This window comes from Meles meles, chromosome 8, assembly GCF_922984935.1.
Source record: "Meles meles chromosome 8, mMelMel3.1 paternal haplotype, whole genome shotgun sequence".
NCBI lineage: Eukaryota > Metazoa > Chordata > Mammalia > Carnivora > Mustelidae > Meles > Meles meles.
This window is the reverse complement of record NC_060073.1, coordinates 109,944,386-109,963,629: the sequence shown is the minus strand read 5'-3', so window position 1 is coordinate 109,963,629 and position 19,244 is coordinate 109,944,386. Positions and strand designations below refer to the sequence as shown.

The window sequence follows — 19,244 nt, the reverse complement described above, 5'->3', positions numbered from 1 at the left end:
GGTTCTAAAGTTCCTGATCACTCAGCGCATGATAAATATTTGTCATTTGTCAAGCACACCGGCGGGCGGTGGGGGGGGGGGGGGGGAGGCTTTCCACAGCACCTGCCATGCTGTACACCGCCCACAACCGACACACGAATGTGTGACTGAATGTGGTGGGCAGGCCCCTCTGGAGTCCGGGACCTGAGTGTGGTCAGCAGTGGAATAGGAAATAAGTAATTTGGAATTAAGACTGTCAGCCGCAAAGTGACAAAAGGAGCCTGAGTTGGAGACTATGCCTGTGTGTGCTCAAGAGCTCTCAGCCCGAGGGGAAAACAAGACGATACTAATAGCGGTTCTTGTCTCCATCAGTCCCCACAGGCTCCACGGTCACTGTAAAGTGACCCGTGTCTTTCTGAGAATTTCCAGGCTGTGGCTGGCACAAGCAAACCTCCTCTGCCAGCCGCCTCCACTCTGCTGCTTCGCTGGAGCAATCTCAGAACCCGGGGACAGCTGCTGTGCCTCTCCTGCTGGTGCCCAGGTCCCACAGCCTCCTGCCGCAGCGGAGTGATATGCTGAAAGACCACTGCAGCTGCACCCACTCTGAGGCCAAGAGAACGCCCAGCCCCTTTGTGCTCCGCTCCACTCCCGGTGTTCCCACGCAGGAGTGATGCATACCAATGCCTTCTGGAGATTTCGGTCAAGCAGTCCCCTGTTCTCCAGCTCTAGCCCACAGGACAGAGTCCACAGACTGCACTCAACCAATGTTGGATCTAGTTGGCCATGCCTGAACCCCTCTCCCCTCCTGGCAAGTTTTAACCCCGGGGTGGGGGGGCTCCTCAGACCCAACCAAACAGGTTTCTGAAATTACACCCAATTTGCCAATTAGTCCCAGGTGTTTCTGAACATCAGCTTAAGTTCAAGATGGAGCTTCCCCCCAAATCTGCTTTTCTCCCCCTTTTAACCCAACACATAACACTGAACTTTTGTTTTAAGAAAACAGACTGGAATCTCTTCAAGACTGTGTGCATGTGTTCAAAGTGTACACGTGCCCACTGTCTCATTCTGCTTCCAGTCGTAGCACTCCCTGGATCATAACTTCCACGTATTCCTACTGACTAGATGCCTGGCACTTTAACCAAAAACCTTACGGGCCATTTCCCCAGCTTATAAACGAGGAAACTGAAGATCAGAGGGTTACATAACTCCCTGAAGTTTCTCACATTTGCCAGTAAGCAAAACCGGATTCACACCCAAGCCTGTTTCTCCCAAGTACCCTGAAGGTTGTCCCCTTTTTGGGCCAGGGATAGTAAGCTAATGGGAGTGATAACCCATCCTTAGAAGAAAGAAAGGCGAAGACCTGGCTTTGACTCAGAGACCAACGCGCTCACCCCGAGCTCCTGCTTCCTGCCAGCGACCAGGGTCCCAGCTCAGCCGAGACGCGGCGTCGCAGAACATGGGCGTCGGGGCCCCGCCCACTCCCAGCCCTAGCCCCGCCCCGGGCCTTGGCCACGCCCCCTGTCAGTCACCGCCCGCCCATAGCCGTCATTTCCTGTCCGGCCCTAGGTGTGTCAGGTCAGTGCGGCGGGGTGGCCCGGGGTCTACCCTGGGATGTGGTCCTGATCTGGCCGTCAGCGCCGAGTAGAGGACGCTGATGTGGGCCCCAGCAGATGGGGCGGTATCAGCAGCGAGCTGGGTCCTCGCTTTGGGCATGGGAGCCGGTGGACGCTGTGGAGTGGTTGCCAGGCAACGGTGCCGTCCGCCCCGCCCCTCTGCGTTGGGCGGGGAGGGGCGTCCAGGCGAGCGGGTCGCCTGGCTCCCGCCTGCGCACCGCTGGTGCCCTGCCCCCTTGAGTGCATTGGCTGGTGGGTTCAGGTCGCGCATCCTTACACCCTTGCGCCTGCCCGGGCAAGTGCTGAGCCTTCCTTCTACACAGGCAACCTTGGGCAAGTCAACTCGCTTCACTAGGCCTTAGTTCCTTGGGAGCCTTATTATGTTAGAGCTGGAAGGAACCCCATCGCTCATTTAGTTAAGCCACCCGTCCCCGCCCCCGTTTTGTAGACAAGGGGGCCTCGCATTTACCACTCATTGCGTGCCTGGTGCTTCAGTTAACCCTCTGGGGAGTCCTCATGGATCGTGTTACCCTTTCCATAGAATGAGTTAGGCTCAGAGAGGTTGGCGACTTTAGCTGACGTCACACAGCTTGTAACTAACTGGTGGAGTCTCAGAGTCAAGTAACTCCCAGTTTGTTCATGGCGGAGTTCAAATTTCCAGTTAGAGGTGCTTCCACGACTGCACTACTACGAAACCTAGTTGTAAATCAGAATCACCCCCCAGAAGGTCTTAAAAGTCTTCATTCCCGGGTTCCCTGGCAGGTTGAGGGACTGAGAAGCTTTGGTGCTCAAGCTGAGGACTCTGTATATTCAACAAGTTAGAGGATGGTTTTTATGGCCTGTGGGTGAACTTTGGAAACCCCTGGGTATACCAGGAGGCCTGTTTACCCACAAACCGCGGAGAAATAATAAACCTGAAGTACCTAGCGAGGAGAGACGCTGGTGCACAGTGCCATCAAGGTCTGCTCCCTTCAGCCCGTTTTCAGGTTCTCTTCACTCCTCAGAAACAAGCCAGGAGCTTATAGTTTAAATGAGTTTGGACGGTTACATGCAAATTCTCCAGCTCCTGGCTACCAGTCACACGGCCAGGTCCAGGCTTCTGGCTGGGAGGGCCTGTCATGATCAAAGTCAGGCGCTGGTGTCCTCTCCATTCCTGCCAGCCTGTCAGCCTCTGTCCCCCTGGCCTCCTTCATGCCAGGTGTCTGAATCACAGCGGCGGTTGCTGGCTTTGGAGGAACATTTTGCAGAGCAGTTCTCCCAGTGGAGGGAGCGCTGACAGCTTTCCAGATATCCATTCCATTCCATTATCCACAAATAATGAGCATCCCTTGGCCTTAATAGCAGCCAGAGTGAAATAGATCACCCTGCTGTTACTCGTGACATTTATGAACACAAATCCATCTTAAAAATAATCACTTGTCTCTTCATTTTAGAAGGCTAATGAGCTTGACAAATTCCGCTTAGTGTTTTATTATTATTAATTTTCATCACTTATGCTGCCTCCCCCAGGTACTCTGGTTGACAATGGCTGACGATCACGAGAAAGATTTGCAGAAATTTCTTAAAAATGTGGATGAAATCAGTGAGTACCAGTAAATCATAAACAAATTAAATTCTGTGCTACCAAGGTGGAGTGACTGGAGAGAAATGATGAGTCTGAGTTAGTTCCTGGGCTGCCGGATAGGTTTATGACTCTAAGAGAAAATGTAATTGAAATTAAACAGAAAGGGTATTGAGAAGCAAGTAATATTAGAGCCTGGGGTGGTATTTTGTGGCTGTTAATTGGTATCAGAGAAGCCGTTAACATTCTGGTTGGAATTGAGGCTGACCGCTCTCCTCCATATTTTGACCCCTTCCGTGTAGGATTCATGTCAAAGGAGCCTAGCTGTTCCCTTCGAGATCACTCAGGAACCTCGTTGATCAGTGTGGAATCCCTCTTGTTTTAGGGCAGAGCCATTTCTAATTCTGAGCTGCAGAGGCAAAATCAAATGGCTTTCCCTCAGTGTCGGTCTCATTACATGGACCGTTCCTGGTTGTCACGATCCTGTCTCCCTGCCTCTAGACAGGAAGACCCCTCCTTCCCCCAGGTGGGATCTCAAGGAACATCCTCTGATCCCACAAATCCCATTCAAGAGATTTCAAAGCAGCTGGTTTCCTATTCAGACTTCAGGGAGCTTGTGTGATGATGGAAACAAGCAAACCAACAATCAAACCAACCTTACATATCAGACAGAAGTATGTCGAAAGTGCTCCTTCCAGTAGGCTATATGGTCCAAAGAATTAAAATGGTTTCAAAACTAGTTGGGGTAATTTGATAAAAGACACATCCACCATGTGTTCTGTGTTCATCCCTGGGCCCGTCCTCCGCCCATCCCTGAACGTTGTTCTGTGGACTTCTGGCCTTGGCCAATCTGCTGCTCACCTTTGTCTTCAGGTGGTCTAGTCCAGGCATGTGATTTTGCCTACAGCCTGTTTACTCACCAACTCCATGATCCTGTTGGCCACTCTGCCTTCTTCCCTGGGCTTCAGACTCTTTGCCAGGTGTCCTATCCACTGCGCCCACAGAAACTGTAGACTCTGTGTGTCCAACAGCCTCCTGTCCTCCTCCCCAATAAAACCTGCTTCTACCTTCCCCTTCAGGCTAGTCTCGGTGGGCGGTACCACTGGTTGGAAGTTTACAGGTCATCTTGGACTCCTGGCAGCTCTCACCTCCACTGAAGTGGCCATCAAGTCTGGCTTCTTTCTCCCACCCCTCCTCCGTGCCCCCTCCTTTTGTTCTGGTTCTCTGACCCAGACAATTTCAACAACCCCCTGATTGTTGTTCCTGCCTCCAGGCTTACACTCCCCACAGAGTAATGTATCTAAAATGCAAATCTGACCCAGACACTTCTCTGCTTGGATTCTCTCCACAGCCACAATAAACTTCAAGCGTTCCTCCGGACTTAAGTCCTCCCATGACCTTGTCCTTACCTCTCGCCTCTCCCTAGGGCAGCAGACTGCTTCTAGGTCCCCACAGGTCCCCTGATGGTTCACGCTCTGCAAGTTGCCTTTGTTGTTCCATCTGCCTCCCCGTCTTTCTTTACCTGGCTCGCTTTCATTCAGGCTCAAAGTCCCTTCGGGTGCTGTTTATACCAGTACTGGCCCCTAGAGCTCTGTGTAGTGATGGAAACGTGCTACAGTCCACACCACCCACTTTGGCCCCTAGTACCTGCACACAGCTGTGAGCCTTGAAAAGGTGAATGGTGCTACCCAGGAACAGAGTTTCCTTCTTTCTTTCTTTCTTTCTTTCTTTTTTAAAAGATTTTATTTATTTATCTGACAGACAGAGATCACAAATAGGCAGAGAAAGAGGGAGAAGCAGGCTCCCCGTAGCAGAGAGTCCGATGCGGGGCTCGATCCCAGGACCTGGGATCATGACCTGAGCCAAAGGCAGAGGCTTTAACCCACTGAGCCACCCAGGCGCCCCAGGAACCGAGTTTCTAATTGTATTTCGTTTAGAGTTAGTTTCAATTTGTGTCGCCATGTGTATAGGTTCTATGCACTCATGTCCTGGGCTCTGGCTATGTATCGAGCATCAGTAGGCCCTGGAGACTGTAGTAAAGATAACCAAGAATTAGCTTTCCTCCTGGTGTCTGCAGCCCAGTGGGGAGAACAGATATGAAACAAGTAATCTCTAGGATGACGTGTGATACAAAGAGATTTGCAAAGCACAAGAGACACTAACGCAGCTTACAAGTTGTATTAGTCTGGTTGCGCAGCTGTAACAAAATGCCACTTAAGCAGTAGAAATTTCCTTTCCACAGTTGGTTCTGGAAGTGCGAGATAGAGACATGGGCAGATTTGGTTTCTCCCGAGATCTCTCTCCTTGGCTTGGAGATGACCGCCTTCTCACTGTGTCCTCACAGGGTCTTTTCTCTGTGTGTACACATCCCAGGTGTCTCTTCCTCTCTTAAAATACGGACACCAGTCCATTTGGTTTAGCGCCCCATCCTGATGACCTCATTTAACCTTAATTATGTCTGCCAGGACAGTCACACTGGGGCGCAAGGGCATCAGCCTGTGAACGGGGTGGGGGGTCACACTTCAGTCCTTTACAGGAATTGTATAAGGCTTCCCTGAAGTTTGAGTAGGATCTGGGCACTGGGGAGAGGGCAAGAGAAGATTCAAAGCGAGGAGAAAGTAGGTTGGAAAGCTGGGAGTTTGAGAACGTGGTGCTTTTTAGAACCTGGAAACATAAAAGCTCTGTATGGCTAGAGATTCAAGATCATGGATAGAAGGGTCCCATCTTGAGTCAAGAAAGGCCGGATCAGGGAAGACCTTGGAAGCCACAGTGGGAATTCACGTTTACCCTATGAGCAGCTGGACGGTTGACTCAGCACAGGAACGTGATCAGATTTACACCTTAGAAAGGTCATTCTGCCCACCGTGTGGATGTGGAGACGAGGACACTGGAGGGGACAGGAGAACAGATGCTGGGAGCCCCCGTCAAGGGGCTGTTCCAGCACTCCAGGGAAAAGAGGGCAGCTGGGTTTAGAGCTGTAGCAGCAGGGACGAGCACGAGTAAATGGACTCAAGATATATTTAGGATTTACTTGGCGAGCTTTTGAGTGTGATGGCTGCGAGGGCAGAGGGAGAATGAAGACTCAAGAATGAGTCCTTAAAGTTTTAGGTCGAATGCCCAAACTTGGCAATGGTTTGGCCATCTGCTGAGAGAGGGAGCGTTTGGGGGAGGAACAGTCTGACGGGCAGGCCAGGACTGGTGAGCACAACACCGCAGTGAAGGACAGTTGGCTTTGCAAGCCTGAGCCCAGGGAGAGCGCAGAGCGGGGGATGTCCCTTTGGGAGGTCCCAGCTAATAAATGGTATTTAGAACCATGGGAAAGAACGGGACCACCTGGGGGAAATGGTCCAGAAAAAGAGTAGTGGGCTCAGGCAGAACCTTGAGGCTCACACAGTCTAGAAGGTAGGTAGGACAGGGAGAACAGGAGCAAGCAAAGCAGACCAAAAAGCAATGGCCAGAGAGGTAGGAGGGTGACCACCAGTTTGTCCTGTGTCCTTGAGAGTCTGGTTCTTCTGTCTCTTTTTGTCTTTGTTCGTTCCTTTTGTTTCTGAAATTCCGCATGAGTGAAGTCATACAGTATTTGTCTTTCTCTGACTGGTTTCGCTTAGCGTGATACTCTCTGGCTCCATCCATGCTTTCGCAAATGGCAAGATCTCATTCATTTTTGCTGGCTGAGTGATAGTCCACATCTGGCTATTGTAAATAATGCTGCAAGAAACACGAAGCTGCGTGTGTCTTTTCAAATATTTTTTTTTCCTTTGGGGGAAATACCCAGTAGTAGTAGAATTACTGGATCCTCTGGTAATTCTAGTTTTAATTTTTTGGAAGAACCTCCTCACCATTTTTCCACAGTGGCTGTACAAGTTTGCATTCCCACCGACAGTGCCCAAGGGCTCCCTTGGTTGGAGGCAGTTTTTTAAAGTCCATGGGAGAAGGATCAGATGACTTGTTTGGGTGTGATACTGTGCTTTATAGTAAGAAATATATATTTGTTCTTTGTCCCTGTGCCTGGCAAAGAGCTCCCAAAATCCTTGGAACTTCTAAGTGATCATACAGATAAAGGCATCTTTATATTCATGACAAGCCCTTTTCAATCACAGCTGAGCTTATGTTAATGAGAGACTTTTGGAACCTGAAGATGGGAGCTGGTTGCCAGGGAACCAACTCTGTGATAGTCTCAACCCCACTGGGAAGGGAAGAGGGGCCGGAAGTTGAATTGATCGCCAATGGCCAACAATTATTTTTTTATCAGACCTATGTAATGATGCTTCCCTAAAGCCCCCAAAGGACCAGGATCAGAGAGCTTCCAGGTTGGTGACCAGAGATTTTGGGAGAGAGGTGCGCTCAGAGAGCCTGGAAGCTCCGCACCCTCTTCCCACATACCGTGCCCTATTCATCCCTTCCATTTGGCTCTTCTGGGTTATAGCCTTTTATGATAAACTGATAACCTAGTAAGTAAAAGGTTTCTCTGTATTCTGTGAGCCAATCCACCAAATTAATCAAACCGAAGGAGGAGGGGGTTGTAGGACGCTCTGATCTAGCCGTGAGGTCAGAAGCGCAGCTGACAACCCGGACTGGCATGAGAAGTGGGGGATGGGAGTGGGCGGTCTCATGGGACAGAGCCGTTAACCTGTGGGATCTGAAGCTCTCTCGGGTCAATGGGGTCAGAATTGAGTTGACTTGTAGGACACCCAGGGGGTGTCAGAATTGCGTGGTGGTGTGGGGGGAAAAATGCCTTGGAATTGGTGTCCCAATCACGTGAGGCTAACCATGGGATTGCCAGGTACTGTGGACTAGCCAGTGGAGTTAGGTCGGGTTCTCCCTGGTGTCCATCTGTCTTTGTCAGTCCTCCACATCCATCATAAAGGCCTAGAAAAGTGGGGAGTTGGGTCTGGAGTTGGAGTGTTGTCTGTCACGTCGGGTGGGAGGGCAAGGGGGTTCCGTGTGGAGACAGGATGGATCATGGGATCTAAGCTGCGTGGGCAGAGAAGTGAAGATGGGGAAGGATGACTTTGAGGACTGTTTTGTGATCTCAGGGTAGCCAAAATGTACCCGTTTGTCTCCCACACAAGATTGGAAGCTCTTAAAAAATCAGTATCTTTTTTATTCATCCTTGTTATCTGTAGCATTCTGCATAATATCTAACTCATAATAAGCTCTCCATAATTTGTTATTGGATTAAATAGGTAGCTTGACACCGGTTTGAAGGCCAGAGTAGAATTCTCCTGCAGCTTCTTCCAGGCAAAACAAATCCTGTTTTTAATTTTTTTTTCTCATTGGTTCTAATTGCTTTCATTTTTGCTTTCCATTCAGAACCTTCTTTAAGAACAGGGAAGAGAGGGGCACCTGGGTGGCTCAGTCGGTTGAGCGTCTGCCTTCAGCTGGGATCATGATCCCAAAGTCCCAGAATCAACTCCCTTGTTGGGCTCCCTGCTCAGCAGGGAGTCTGCTTCTCCCTCTGCCCCTCACCTCACTCTCATGCTCTTTCTCTCAAATAAATAAATAAAATCTTTAAAAAAAAAAAAAGGAATAAGGAAGAGATAACCTAAGGAATGGGAAAAACTATTTGCAAACCATGTATCTGATAAAGGGTTAATATCCAAACTATATGAGGAACCCATACAACCCAATACAAAGAAACAAAACAAAAATCTGATTACCTGATTAAAAATGGGCAAAGGAGGGGCGCCTGGGTGGCTCAGTGGGTTAAAGCCTCTGCCTTCGGCTCAGGTCATGATTCCAGGGTCCTGGGATCGAGTCCCGCATCAGGCTCTCTGCTCTGCAGGGACCCTGCTTCCTCCTCTCTCTGCCTGCCTCTCTGCCTACTTGTGATCTCTCTCTGTCTGTCAAATAAATAAATAAAATCTTAAAAAAAAAAAATGGGCAAAGGAGGAGCGCCTGGGTGGCTCAGTGGGTTAAGGCCTCTGCCTTCAGCTCAGGTCATGGTCCCTGGGTCCTGGGATCAAGCCCCGAGTCGGGCTCTCTGCTCAGCGGGGAGCCTGCTTCCCTCTCTCTCTCTGCCTGCCTCTCTGCCTACTTGTGATCTCTCTACCTCTGTCAAATAAAAAAATAAAAAATAAAATAAAAAATAAAAAAAAATGGGTAAAGGACTCAAACAGACAAATCTCCAAAGAAAATAATATGGAAAGCCCACAGTACATGAAAAGATGCTAAGCATCACTAGTCATTAGGGAAATGCAAATTAAAACCCCACTGAGACATCACGGGTGCCTTTCAGCCTGGCCATCCCAAGAAAGACAAGAGACAGCAGATGCTGGCGAGGGTGTGGAGAAAAGTGCACAGCAGGGGGAATGCAAACAGGTGCAGCCACTGTGGAAAACCATGTGGCGGTTCCTCAAAAAATTAAAAATAGAGCTACCCTACAATCCAGTAATTCCACTTTTCAGAGTATATCCAAGAATTGGAAACACTATCTGGAAAAGGATCTCCACACCCCCAGGATCGTAGCAGCATTATTTACAGTAGCAGAGACCTGGAAACCTGAGTGTCCATCTATGAATGAGCACGTAATGAAGTCGTGGTGCAGGTACACAACGGGATATCATTCATTCATAAAAAGTGGGGAAACCCTACCTTTTGTGACAACATGGATGGACCTTGAAAGCATCGCGCTAAGTGAAATAAGTCAGAGGAGACAAATACTTATCTCACTTATATGTGAACTCTAAAAAAACTCATAAGGAGATCAGACTGGTGTGGTTACCAGAGGCTACAGGTAGGGAGGTGCTCAGAAGGCACAAAGGTGGTTGGAAGTCAGTCCGGGGGATGTGTTGCACAACCCGGTGACTGCCGCTGATGCTCCTGTAAGACAGACTGGAAAGTTGTCAAGAAAGTAAATCCTGAGAGTTCTCATCACAAGGTGAGAACTTTTCCCCTTTTTTTTTCCTTTTAATCCTACCTATAAGAAAAGATGGATGTTAGCTGAATCTATCGTAATCATTTCATAACACATGTAAATCAGACCACCACGCGGTACGCCCAAAACTTACCCAGTGATGTGCGTCAGTTACGTCTCAATGAAACTGGAGGGAAAACAAAGAAATGGGGAGATGTTGGTCAAAGCGTACGAACTTTGGTTATAAAATGAGTAAGTCCAGGGGATCTATTGTACAACACGGCGACTGTAGTTAATACGGTATTTTATGCTGGGGCACCTGGGTGACACATTCAGCTAAGCGTCGGGCACTTGGTTGTGTGCCAGGTCGAGTTCTCAGGGTCCTGAGATAGAACCCTGCATCAGGCTCCAAGCTCAGTGGGGAGTCTGCTGAAAATTCTCTCTCTCCCTCTCCCCCTGTACTCGCTCACTCTCTAAAATAAATAAATAAATCTTTAAAAAACACTGTATTTTATACTTGAAAGTAAGAGATCTTAAATATTCTCAGCACACACATAAATATTGTAATTACACGAGGAGATGGATGTGTTAAGTAACCTTATTGTGGGATCACTTCACAACAGGTGCGTGAATCAAATGATCACAGTTGTGTACCTTCAACTTACATGATGTTACATGTCCATCATATCTCAACAAAGCCAGAGAAACAAACGTTCTTCCCCATGGATGTTCTACACCCTCCTTTCTAGTGCAGAGCCTTTCCTTTGAAAACCTCATTTGAATGATTTCACCTCTGATTTCTCCTCCAGCCAGTTTAATCCAAGAGATGAATTCTGATGACCCGCTTGTACAGCAGAAAGCTATCCTGGAGACAGAAAAGAGACTACTGTTTACAGAGGAAGTCCAAGAGGAGGATGGGTGCCGGACCACTCTGAACAAGACCATGATCAGTCCTCCGCAAGCTCCTGCGGAGGTTTCTTTTTCTATTATGGAGTTATACAAGCAGATACAGAGAAGAGGTCTGCCTTAAAGCAGACCGCAGTTTAGTCTCAGACTCTCTGGGAGGCTGAACAATCTTTTGTTTTTTAGATTCACTAGAATTATTTTCCACAAGGAAGTATAAACTCTCATTTTTTGTGTGTGTCTTTCTGAGTCATCTTTAAACAATGGGTTTATTTTAATGAAAATTTGCCCTCCCTACCCCCTGAGTTTGTGACCAATATTCAGCTGTACTGTAAAGGTAATGTGTTCTGCCTCTGATTTCCGACTCCTACAGCCATAGCAGGGGAACCTTGACCTGCTCACCCTGTAACAACTGTACCCATAATCATATCTCCTGATTTAAAGCAAGCCCTGTGAATTTTGGGCCCTTCAGTATTGATGGTTAGAGGAAATAACCCTACACCCCGCTTGTAATGGATCTGCATTTTTGGATTGTAGACTTACAAATCAGAGAGGGGTTTTTGAAATTTGTTTTCTTGTTTTGTTTTCATGATAACTTGTGCCCTGCAGAGTGGAGATGGGATAAGCTCAGGTAAGGACAGCATCTCTCTTCCTAATGTGTATTATTTATTTAGGGTCAGTGTTTATTACTTGTAGCTTCCAGACCCTTAAATTATAGCCTCTGGGTTTACAAAGAACGGATTGGCCAATTCTCTTACTAGTCAGAGGAGAGCACTCAGAGGCTTTTCTGTATTTTGTCCCGGCCAGTCTTTTGTAAATTGAATTCAGTTATTCTCTATCACCCAATGTACTCTTAGCTGCTCTAAGAAGTAGGTAGCTATTCTGTTGCCCCGCTCAGCAGCTCATTATGCTAAATGGAACAAAAAACTCTGCCTTTTAAAGAAAAACTGTTTTAAAAGACATAATTCAAATTTGAAGCACAGACATAGCCATCATGTATAATAATACATCACACAGATTACCATTTAATGTCAAATTAAGAAAATGTCATTTAGTTGCTTCAGAATGTGTGTGTGTGTGTGTGTGTGCATGTGCGTGTGTGTGTGCCTACATATGTATGCATGAGCTGTGTGGCTCCAAAGCTTTCTTCTGAATTTGAGCTAAAGAACTGATTATAGTATTTGGATTTTTCTCTTTAATACTTGAAATTACTCTGCCGTCAGAAGCCTTTTTGGCATCTATGGAGTTGGATGCAAGAGAACGTGCCAGGAGAAGACGGGAAAACAAAGTCTTAGCAGATGGTAACTGTCAGTCTTCACTTTTCAAGAGCGGGGATGATTCGTGCTAGAAAGATCATGAGTGTGCCTGCTGATCTTTGAGGACAGCGAGATTCCCAGTAAGGGGGTTCAGAACGGGCCCGAGGCAGCGGAACCCGGCCAGGCAGAAACTAGTGGTGTCTGTCCCTGTCTCTGCTGCAACAGGCAGGGAGTGGGACTGAGCCCTCGTCAGCCTCCCCCACCAGACCTCTTTCCAAAGCATCTGGATGGACTTAGAGCCGACCCAGCGTCGGGAGCGGTCCTGGGACAGTAGGGAGGGACAGAAGAGGGAGGTACCCTGGGCTGGCCTGAGGCATAGATGAAAAAGTGAAAACGGAAAATGAAACAGGAAAACAAAGGTGTGAGAAGGGAGAGGAGAGATGGAGGGAGGGGAAGACGGGTGTTGTGTGTGTGGTGGGGGCGGCGCATGCGCAGGATGTCTCTGGCCCTTGTGTGCCCCCCAGCGGTGTGCATGCTGCAGGTCTGAGCACGTCCACGTGTGCTAGCAAGTGACTTGCCCAGGCCCTCTTTATGAGACATTCAGTGTGTAGACTTGGTCTTTGTGGCCCGCTTGGAGAGGTTCCGAGTTTTGTGCCAGAAACATTTAAACTTTTTCTGAGAAGCTCCTTGGGCAACTTGGAACGGGTGTGAGGAAAAAGAGCCCTTAGGAAGTCTGATCGTGAAATGTCTGCGGAGAAGCAAGTGACAGGTGTCCTTTGGACTGATGGAAGCTGTGTCCTCCAAAGTAGAATTGCGAAGTCAGGGGAATAAAGTAGGCGAGAATTTTCCAATGTGTGTGGGGAGAGCTCACCTGTTCAACTTCTGTTCCCCCAGCCCTAAAAGAAAAGGGGAATGAAGCCTTTGCCAGAGGGGACTATGAAGCAGCCATCGTGTGCTACAGTGAGGGTCTGGACAAGCTGAAGGACACGAAGGTGCTCTACACCAACAGGGCCCAGGTCAGTGAGCCAACACTGTGTCCGTGGTGTTTTCTCAGGGGACAGTAGCTAGGGAACTTGTGAAAGCAAACTTGAGACCGGATGGTAGCCGTGGTATGCCCATCAATGTTTAGCAGCCAACTCTGGTTGGGGGGTGGCGGAAGCCGATCTGTAGGGACCATTTGCCACTGTCCATGGTGTCAGCGCTCTCACCACGGTCCAATTTCAAGCCACCAACTTGCAATGGTGGGGGGAGGACTTGGGAAGAGCTGCACACAACCAGCCCTGTGCGTGGTCTAAGTCAGCTCCCACACATCACTGAGGGCAAAGCGTGAAGGAAACAACCTCTGAGAACTGCTCCTCCTGTCGCTGGGTTTGGCCAGACCCCGTTGCTGGCAGGCTGAACTCCGCAGGCTCACTTTCTTACTCATCGTATCGGTCCCTGTAGAAGTAAGATTCTGTGCCCCAGATCGGCTGAACAGGTGATGGGCTTAGACCCAGTTTCTCGGAAATGCTGAGCTTCTGAACTCCCTCATCCCTCTGTTTTATATCACAGAGGAGCTCAGTTTCGTGGGATACCAGGTCAAAACCATCACGCAGTTGTTTATTATCTCCTAGTTAATGAAGGGACAAGGTCGATAGTTCTCACGTGCAACAAACATCACGTGTGGCCTTATCGTTAAAAGCCCTTGAGCCTGTGTGTGGCCGAGCTCCCTGTTGCTTAGACCTGAAAAAGTGGCGGATACGCCGGCATGATTATCTGATGGTCGGAAGATGTGAGCAGGACCTTGCGAGCTGCACTTGACACTGTGTCATTGACGGGAAGAGCCCTCATCAGCACCAATTTCTGTAACCCAGGATCAAGGATGTCCTGCTGTGGGAGGTTGAGGAAGAATGTCGAAAGCAAGAAACTGGACGTTTGGAGGCCAAAAAGTCCGGGGAGTGATGGTGATTTAATGATAAATAAATCCAAGCACAGTGTAACCTCAATAGTTCAGCTGTTTGGGTAAATCAGACTAGAGTTGAGCACCACTTACTTGGCCCTGTTTCTGGAGAAAAATCTAGTGGAGTTAAGAAATTGGTAAATCAAATGTCCAGAGGTTGGCCTAGGGGTGTACATGTCATCATCCTAATGAGATTATAAACTTTTCCATATACTTACCCCCCCACTTTATTTATAATATATGTTTAACAAATCCTTGTTAAGTTATAGAACACTGGAGGAACAATAATTCTATTTAAGGGAATTAAGTTTGACACTTTGAAAGAAGCGTTCAAATGCAAGAAATTAATATAATAATAATAATTCCTTTTTACTTTTTACCAGATTTGGTCTCCAAAACATTTACCTACTGATGCTTTTTCAGTCTTATTACTTGGAAGTTATTTGAAAGTAGTAAAACTGACTTGCTTTTAAAATGTTATGTAATTCAGACTTACATCTAATTCAGATGGTCTGTACCCCAATCCGTCTAAATTAGTTACATTTTTACTGTACTCAAGTTTCAGCAGCACTTTGATTAGGTTCTGGAGAGTCACATTAAGAATGGGTGTGAATAGGGATACCTGAATGGCTCAGTCGGTTAAGCCTCTGCCTTTGGTTTAGGTTGTGATCCCAGAGTCCTGGGATCGAGTCCCACATCGAGCAGGGAGCCTGCTTCTCCCTCTGCCTCTGCCTACCACTCTGTCTGCCTGTGCTCACTCTCTCTGACAAATAAAGAAAATAAAATCTTTAAAAAAAGGAACGGGTGTGGATAAAAACAAGCTAAATGTAGTGAAAAGCTTTGGGAAAGTAATTCTTCCCAGCTTTCCCGAAGAGAAAGCTTATTCAGAGACAAATAAATACAAAATGTGCTGCCTGGTGTTACGAACCACCAAATCACCATTGACTATTTTTAAAATGCCTCTCCTGTTTGCATGCAGCGTTAGAAAACACTTAATAAGGACCCTGTGAATTGAGTGTTGCTACTTGCTAGAGGAAAAAAAGCTACCCTTTCATCGCTCTGTTTTTCTCCTGGGGTTAATGTTATGATCAATAGATTGCTGGTGTAATTTAGAAAAATCAGGCATTTAATTGCCATTTGGAAAAGTAGTTCTTTTTAAAATGTGGAAAAGCAGAAGAGAACAGGGAATTTATAGGGTGTTGAATCCAAGCCTTAAAAAAAAGGAAAACAGAAAAGAATAAGTAAAGGCCGTGTAGAGAAACTGTTGAAGCCCACGGATGCATTTTCAGGCTGTATGTCTCCTGAATAAAAATGGCACAAAATTGTGGCTCCGTTTGTCTAAAAGGATGCTAGTCTCCTCCTCACATCCTCTGACTTTCAAATGAAACCCCAAACCCCGAGGGAAAGGATGGTGCTTTTTGGACCAGACAGTTCAAAGCATCGTCCTCTTCAATTAGTACAGAACCTGAGTTAACGAAAGCACCACAGGACAGCTTCCTTTCTTGGAAGGACTTAGACTTGGTTAGCCCGCTAGTGCCTGCTCCCTCCTCTGTTGGGATGAATGCTCACATCCCTCATGAGTCACCACACTGACCCTGTGATTGGCTTGATCATGTAAATACCTCTGCAGAGTTACTGATAAGAATGTCACCCTGCCCTGGGACAGTTTTGCTCAGGGGCAAACCTACACGTGAATCAGCTCTAGTTGGGGTGACTGATGAGGACTCTGGGAAAACCTCTTATCCTCCAGGTGCCTGGTTTTCCCTTTTTACACCAGGAGTGATCATTGCCGCTTCCCAGAAACTTTCCAACAGAAGAGTGCTTGAAACCTGTTTAGTTCAACTTGATACGTTATTCACCGCCTGTTGTGACCAATAATTCATTCCGAGGCGGAGGAGCCAGTGCGTTTGCTGGGACACAGCCCTCCCTTCCTTTCTGCGCCATGAGCTCTTCAGTGTAGACTGGGTGGATCCCAGCATCCAGAGTCACTTCTTTTTTTTTTCTTTTTTTTAAAGATTTTATTTATTTGACAGACAGAGATCTCAAGTAGGCAGAGAGGCAGGCAGAGAGAGAGGAAGCAGGCTCCCTGCTGAGCAGAGAGCCCGATGCAGGGCTCGATCCCAGGACCCTGGGATCATGACCTGAGCCGAAGGCAGAGGCTTTAGCCCACTGAGCCACCCAGGCACCCCCAGAGTCACTTCTTGATTTTCAAGACTTTCCCCCCACTCTAGGGGATCCCAAAAGAGGTCCCCAAGGCTTTTGGCACCGATAGATCGTAGTGATGGTCTGACTCTTAAATGTCAGCCCATCACCTACATTGCTTTCTTCTTGCTGTGCTTGTGAGGAAAGAAGCAGAACTTTATCTTTTTTGAGTAACCCCCTTATTGAGATACAATTGACATAACATGCATTTTGCCCATTTAAAGTATACAGTTCATTTTTTTTAGTATATTCACAGAGCTGTGCAACCGTTGCCATAACCTGTTCTAAAACATTTTCATGATCCCAAAAAGAAACCCCATCCCCTTTAAGTGGTGCGCCCCTCCCCCAGTCCTCCCGTCCACCCCATCCTCAGCCTTAGGCAACCACGAATCGACTTTCTGTCTCCATGCGTTTGCCTGTCCTGGACATTTCATACAAATGAAGTCATGCCGAATTTTTCCTTTTGTGTCTGGCTTCTTTCTTGCAGCATGCTTCCCAGGCTTGTCCATGTTGTAGGTGCGCCCACGCTTCGTTCCTTTTTATGACCAACTAATACACCACTGTCGGATGGGCCCTGCCTTAATTACCCGTTCATCAGTTGATGGACGTTTGAACTGTTTCTGCTTTTGGCTTTTGTGAATAATGCTGCTGTGAGCATTTGCACGGAAGTTTTTATGTGCGCGTATGTGTACACCGAGGAGTGGCTGGATCGTAGGGCAGCTCTGTGTTTAACCCTTTCAAGAACCGCCAGACTGTCTACCACAGTGGCCGCACCACTCTACACTCCCACCAGCCGTGTCTGCGGGTTCTGATTTTTCTACACTCTCTCCAGCACTTACTGACATCTTTTTTTTTTTTTAATTTTTTTTATTTGTTTATTTACAGCATAACAGTGTTCATTGTTTTGGCATCACACCCAGTGCTCCATGCAGTACGTGCCCTCCCTATTACCCACCACCTGGTTCCTCAACCTCCCACCCCCCCTCCCCTTCATAACCCTCTGGTTGTTTTTCAGAGTCCATAGTCTCTCATGGTTCATCTCCCCTTCCAGTTTCCCTCAACTCCCTCTCCTCTCCATCTCCCCATGTCCTCCGTGTTCTTTGTTATGCTCCACAAATAAGTGAAACCATATGATACTTGACTCTCTCTGCTTGACTTATTTCGCTCAGCATAATCTCTTCCAGTCCCGTCCATGTTGCTACAAAAGTTGGGTATTCATCCTTTCTGATGGAGGCATAATACTCCATTGTGTATATGGACCACATCTTCCTTATCCATTCATCCGTTGAAGGGCATCTTGGTTCTTTCCACAGTTTGATGACCGTGGCCATTGCTGCTATAAACATTGGGGTACAGATGGCTCTTCTTTTCACTACATCTGTATCTTTGGGGTAAATACCCAGCAGTGCAATTGCAGGGTCATAGGGAAGCTCTATTCTTAATTTCTTCAGGAATCTCCACACTGTTCTCTTTTTGATTCCCTTTGTCATTTGATTTCCTTCTGGAACATCCGCAGTGGGGTAGACCCTAGAAGCCAGCTCTTCCTTTGTAGAGGGATTTAATGTGCTAGGTATATTCTTTGGCCTTTCCGGATCCTTCTGTGCCCTGGGGGACTGACCTCCGTGGACCCATCCCCTGACTTCCTGGCTCCCTTACTTGCCTTTGGACTCCGCCAGTGAGATCAGGAGGAAGGAAGAAAGTGAGAGTGAGGGCGCTCGTTCTCCCACCTGCAGCTCTCCCAAACGCCCCGGCTCCCGCTCGGCAGTGCCATTCACAGAGCTGTCCTCTCCCGTTAGTCCATGGCTCATCCTGCCCCGTTAGGTCTGGCGGCTGCACCGGCTGTCCACGGTTGCCAGCCCTGGGCTTCGGTAACCTCCCCGCCGGTTGCCGCAGAATTACATATAAATACAGCCCTTTGTGTCGTCACAGGCTTATCTAAAACTCGGGGACTACCAGAAGGCAGTCGTGGATTGCGAGTGGGCTCTGAAGGTAAGAAGGAGATCCTCTTCCACGGCACGGAGTTGGGCTCCCCGGGCGTCTGGGTCCTGAAGCGAACGCGGGACAGCGGCCAGTGTTTTGCGGCAGGCCGGGGTCTGAACTCTGCTGTCAGGGCCGGACCTTCCTTATCTCTAGCGGGGGCCCGTGGCGTAGCTGTGAGGGTCACGGCGACCGAGCTCGTAGTGAGGACTGAGGACAGTTGGCTGTTCGCGCTGCGTTTTCAGGGTTTGCACCGCAAGGGCTCACCGTTCGCGGCATTCTGGCCACCCCTCCTTCCTTATTTCCTCCTGAGAGGGTGAGCAAGGGAAACTGGGCTGAATTAGGAACTCACTTTTACTAATAATGGCCTATAAAAAATTCCAAAACGGACATATGGGGTGCGTGATTTCTTTGTCCCTTTGAAGACACAGAAGGTCCGCAAATCCTGCCCCGTCGCATCGTTACAGTCTCAAAGTTACAACAACTGCCCCAGCCGATGCGATCGGGCTCTTCACAGCCCCAGCATCGGCCCGCACCTGCTTTGTCACTTGGTGTGATCGCTGTGTTCTCTACCACCATTCTGTGAGAGGAGAGAGAGGCACGGGCGTTTTCCAACAGTTCCAGCGCAAGCCGCGGTTTGCTGCATGCTGGCCAGGAGCCTTACGACATTCTAGTCTGTTCCCTTCAGTACCACTATTATCCTTGTTTTTCTGGCAAGGAACCTGAGCCTCAGAGATTAAGTAAGCTGTGCAGAATCACGTAGCTAACGCTGGTGGAACCGTAAGCCAGGGCTCTGCATCGCCTGCTCTGTACAGCTTCTCCACTGGATCCTGAAAGCCCCACAGCCCTGGGTGTGGACCTTGTTCCTTCTGTGGGAGAAACCAGAGCTCCTGGTGGGGCGTCCAGGAGTATCTGTTCTCATCTGAAGAGGACCCAAGAGGTGGTCACGCTGTTTCAT

General features: G+C 48.2%; 1 protein-coding gene across 1 annotated transcript in view; it reads left to right on the top strand.

Annotated features, from left to right (window-relative positions):
• Positions 1-1,536: 1,536 nt before the first annotated feature.
• TTC12 (tetratricopeptide repeat domain 12) overlaps positions 1,537-19,244 on the top strand; it is a 43,953-nt gene continuing 26,245 nt past the window's right edge. The window contains exons 1-7 of the mRNA XM_046014391.1: positions 1,537-1,554; positions 3,102-3,174; positions 10,819-10,982; positions 11,522-11,543; positions 12,136-12,213; positions 13,063-13,184; positions 18,239-18,298. Coding sequence (XP_045870347.1) covers positions 3,117-3,174; positions 10,819-10,982; positions 11,522-11,543; positions 12,136-12,213; positions 13,063-13,184; positions 18,239-18,298 — 504 coding nt within the window. The 5' untranslated portion in view covers positions 1,537-1,554; positions 3,102-3,116. The remainder of the gene's footprint in view (positions 1,555-3,101; positions 3,175-10,818; positions 10,983-11,521; positions 11,544-12,135; positions 12,214-13,062; positions 13,185-18,238; positions 18,299-19,244) is intronic.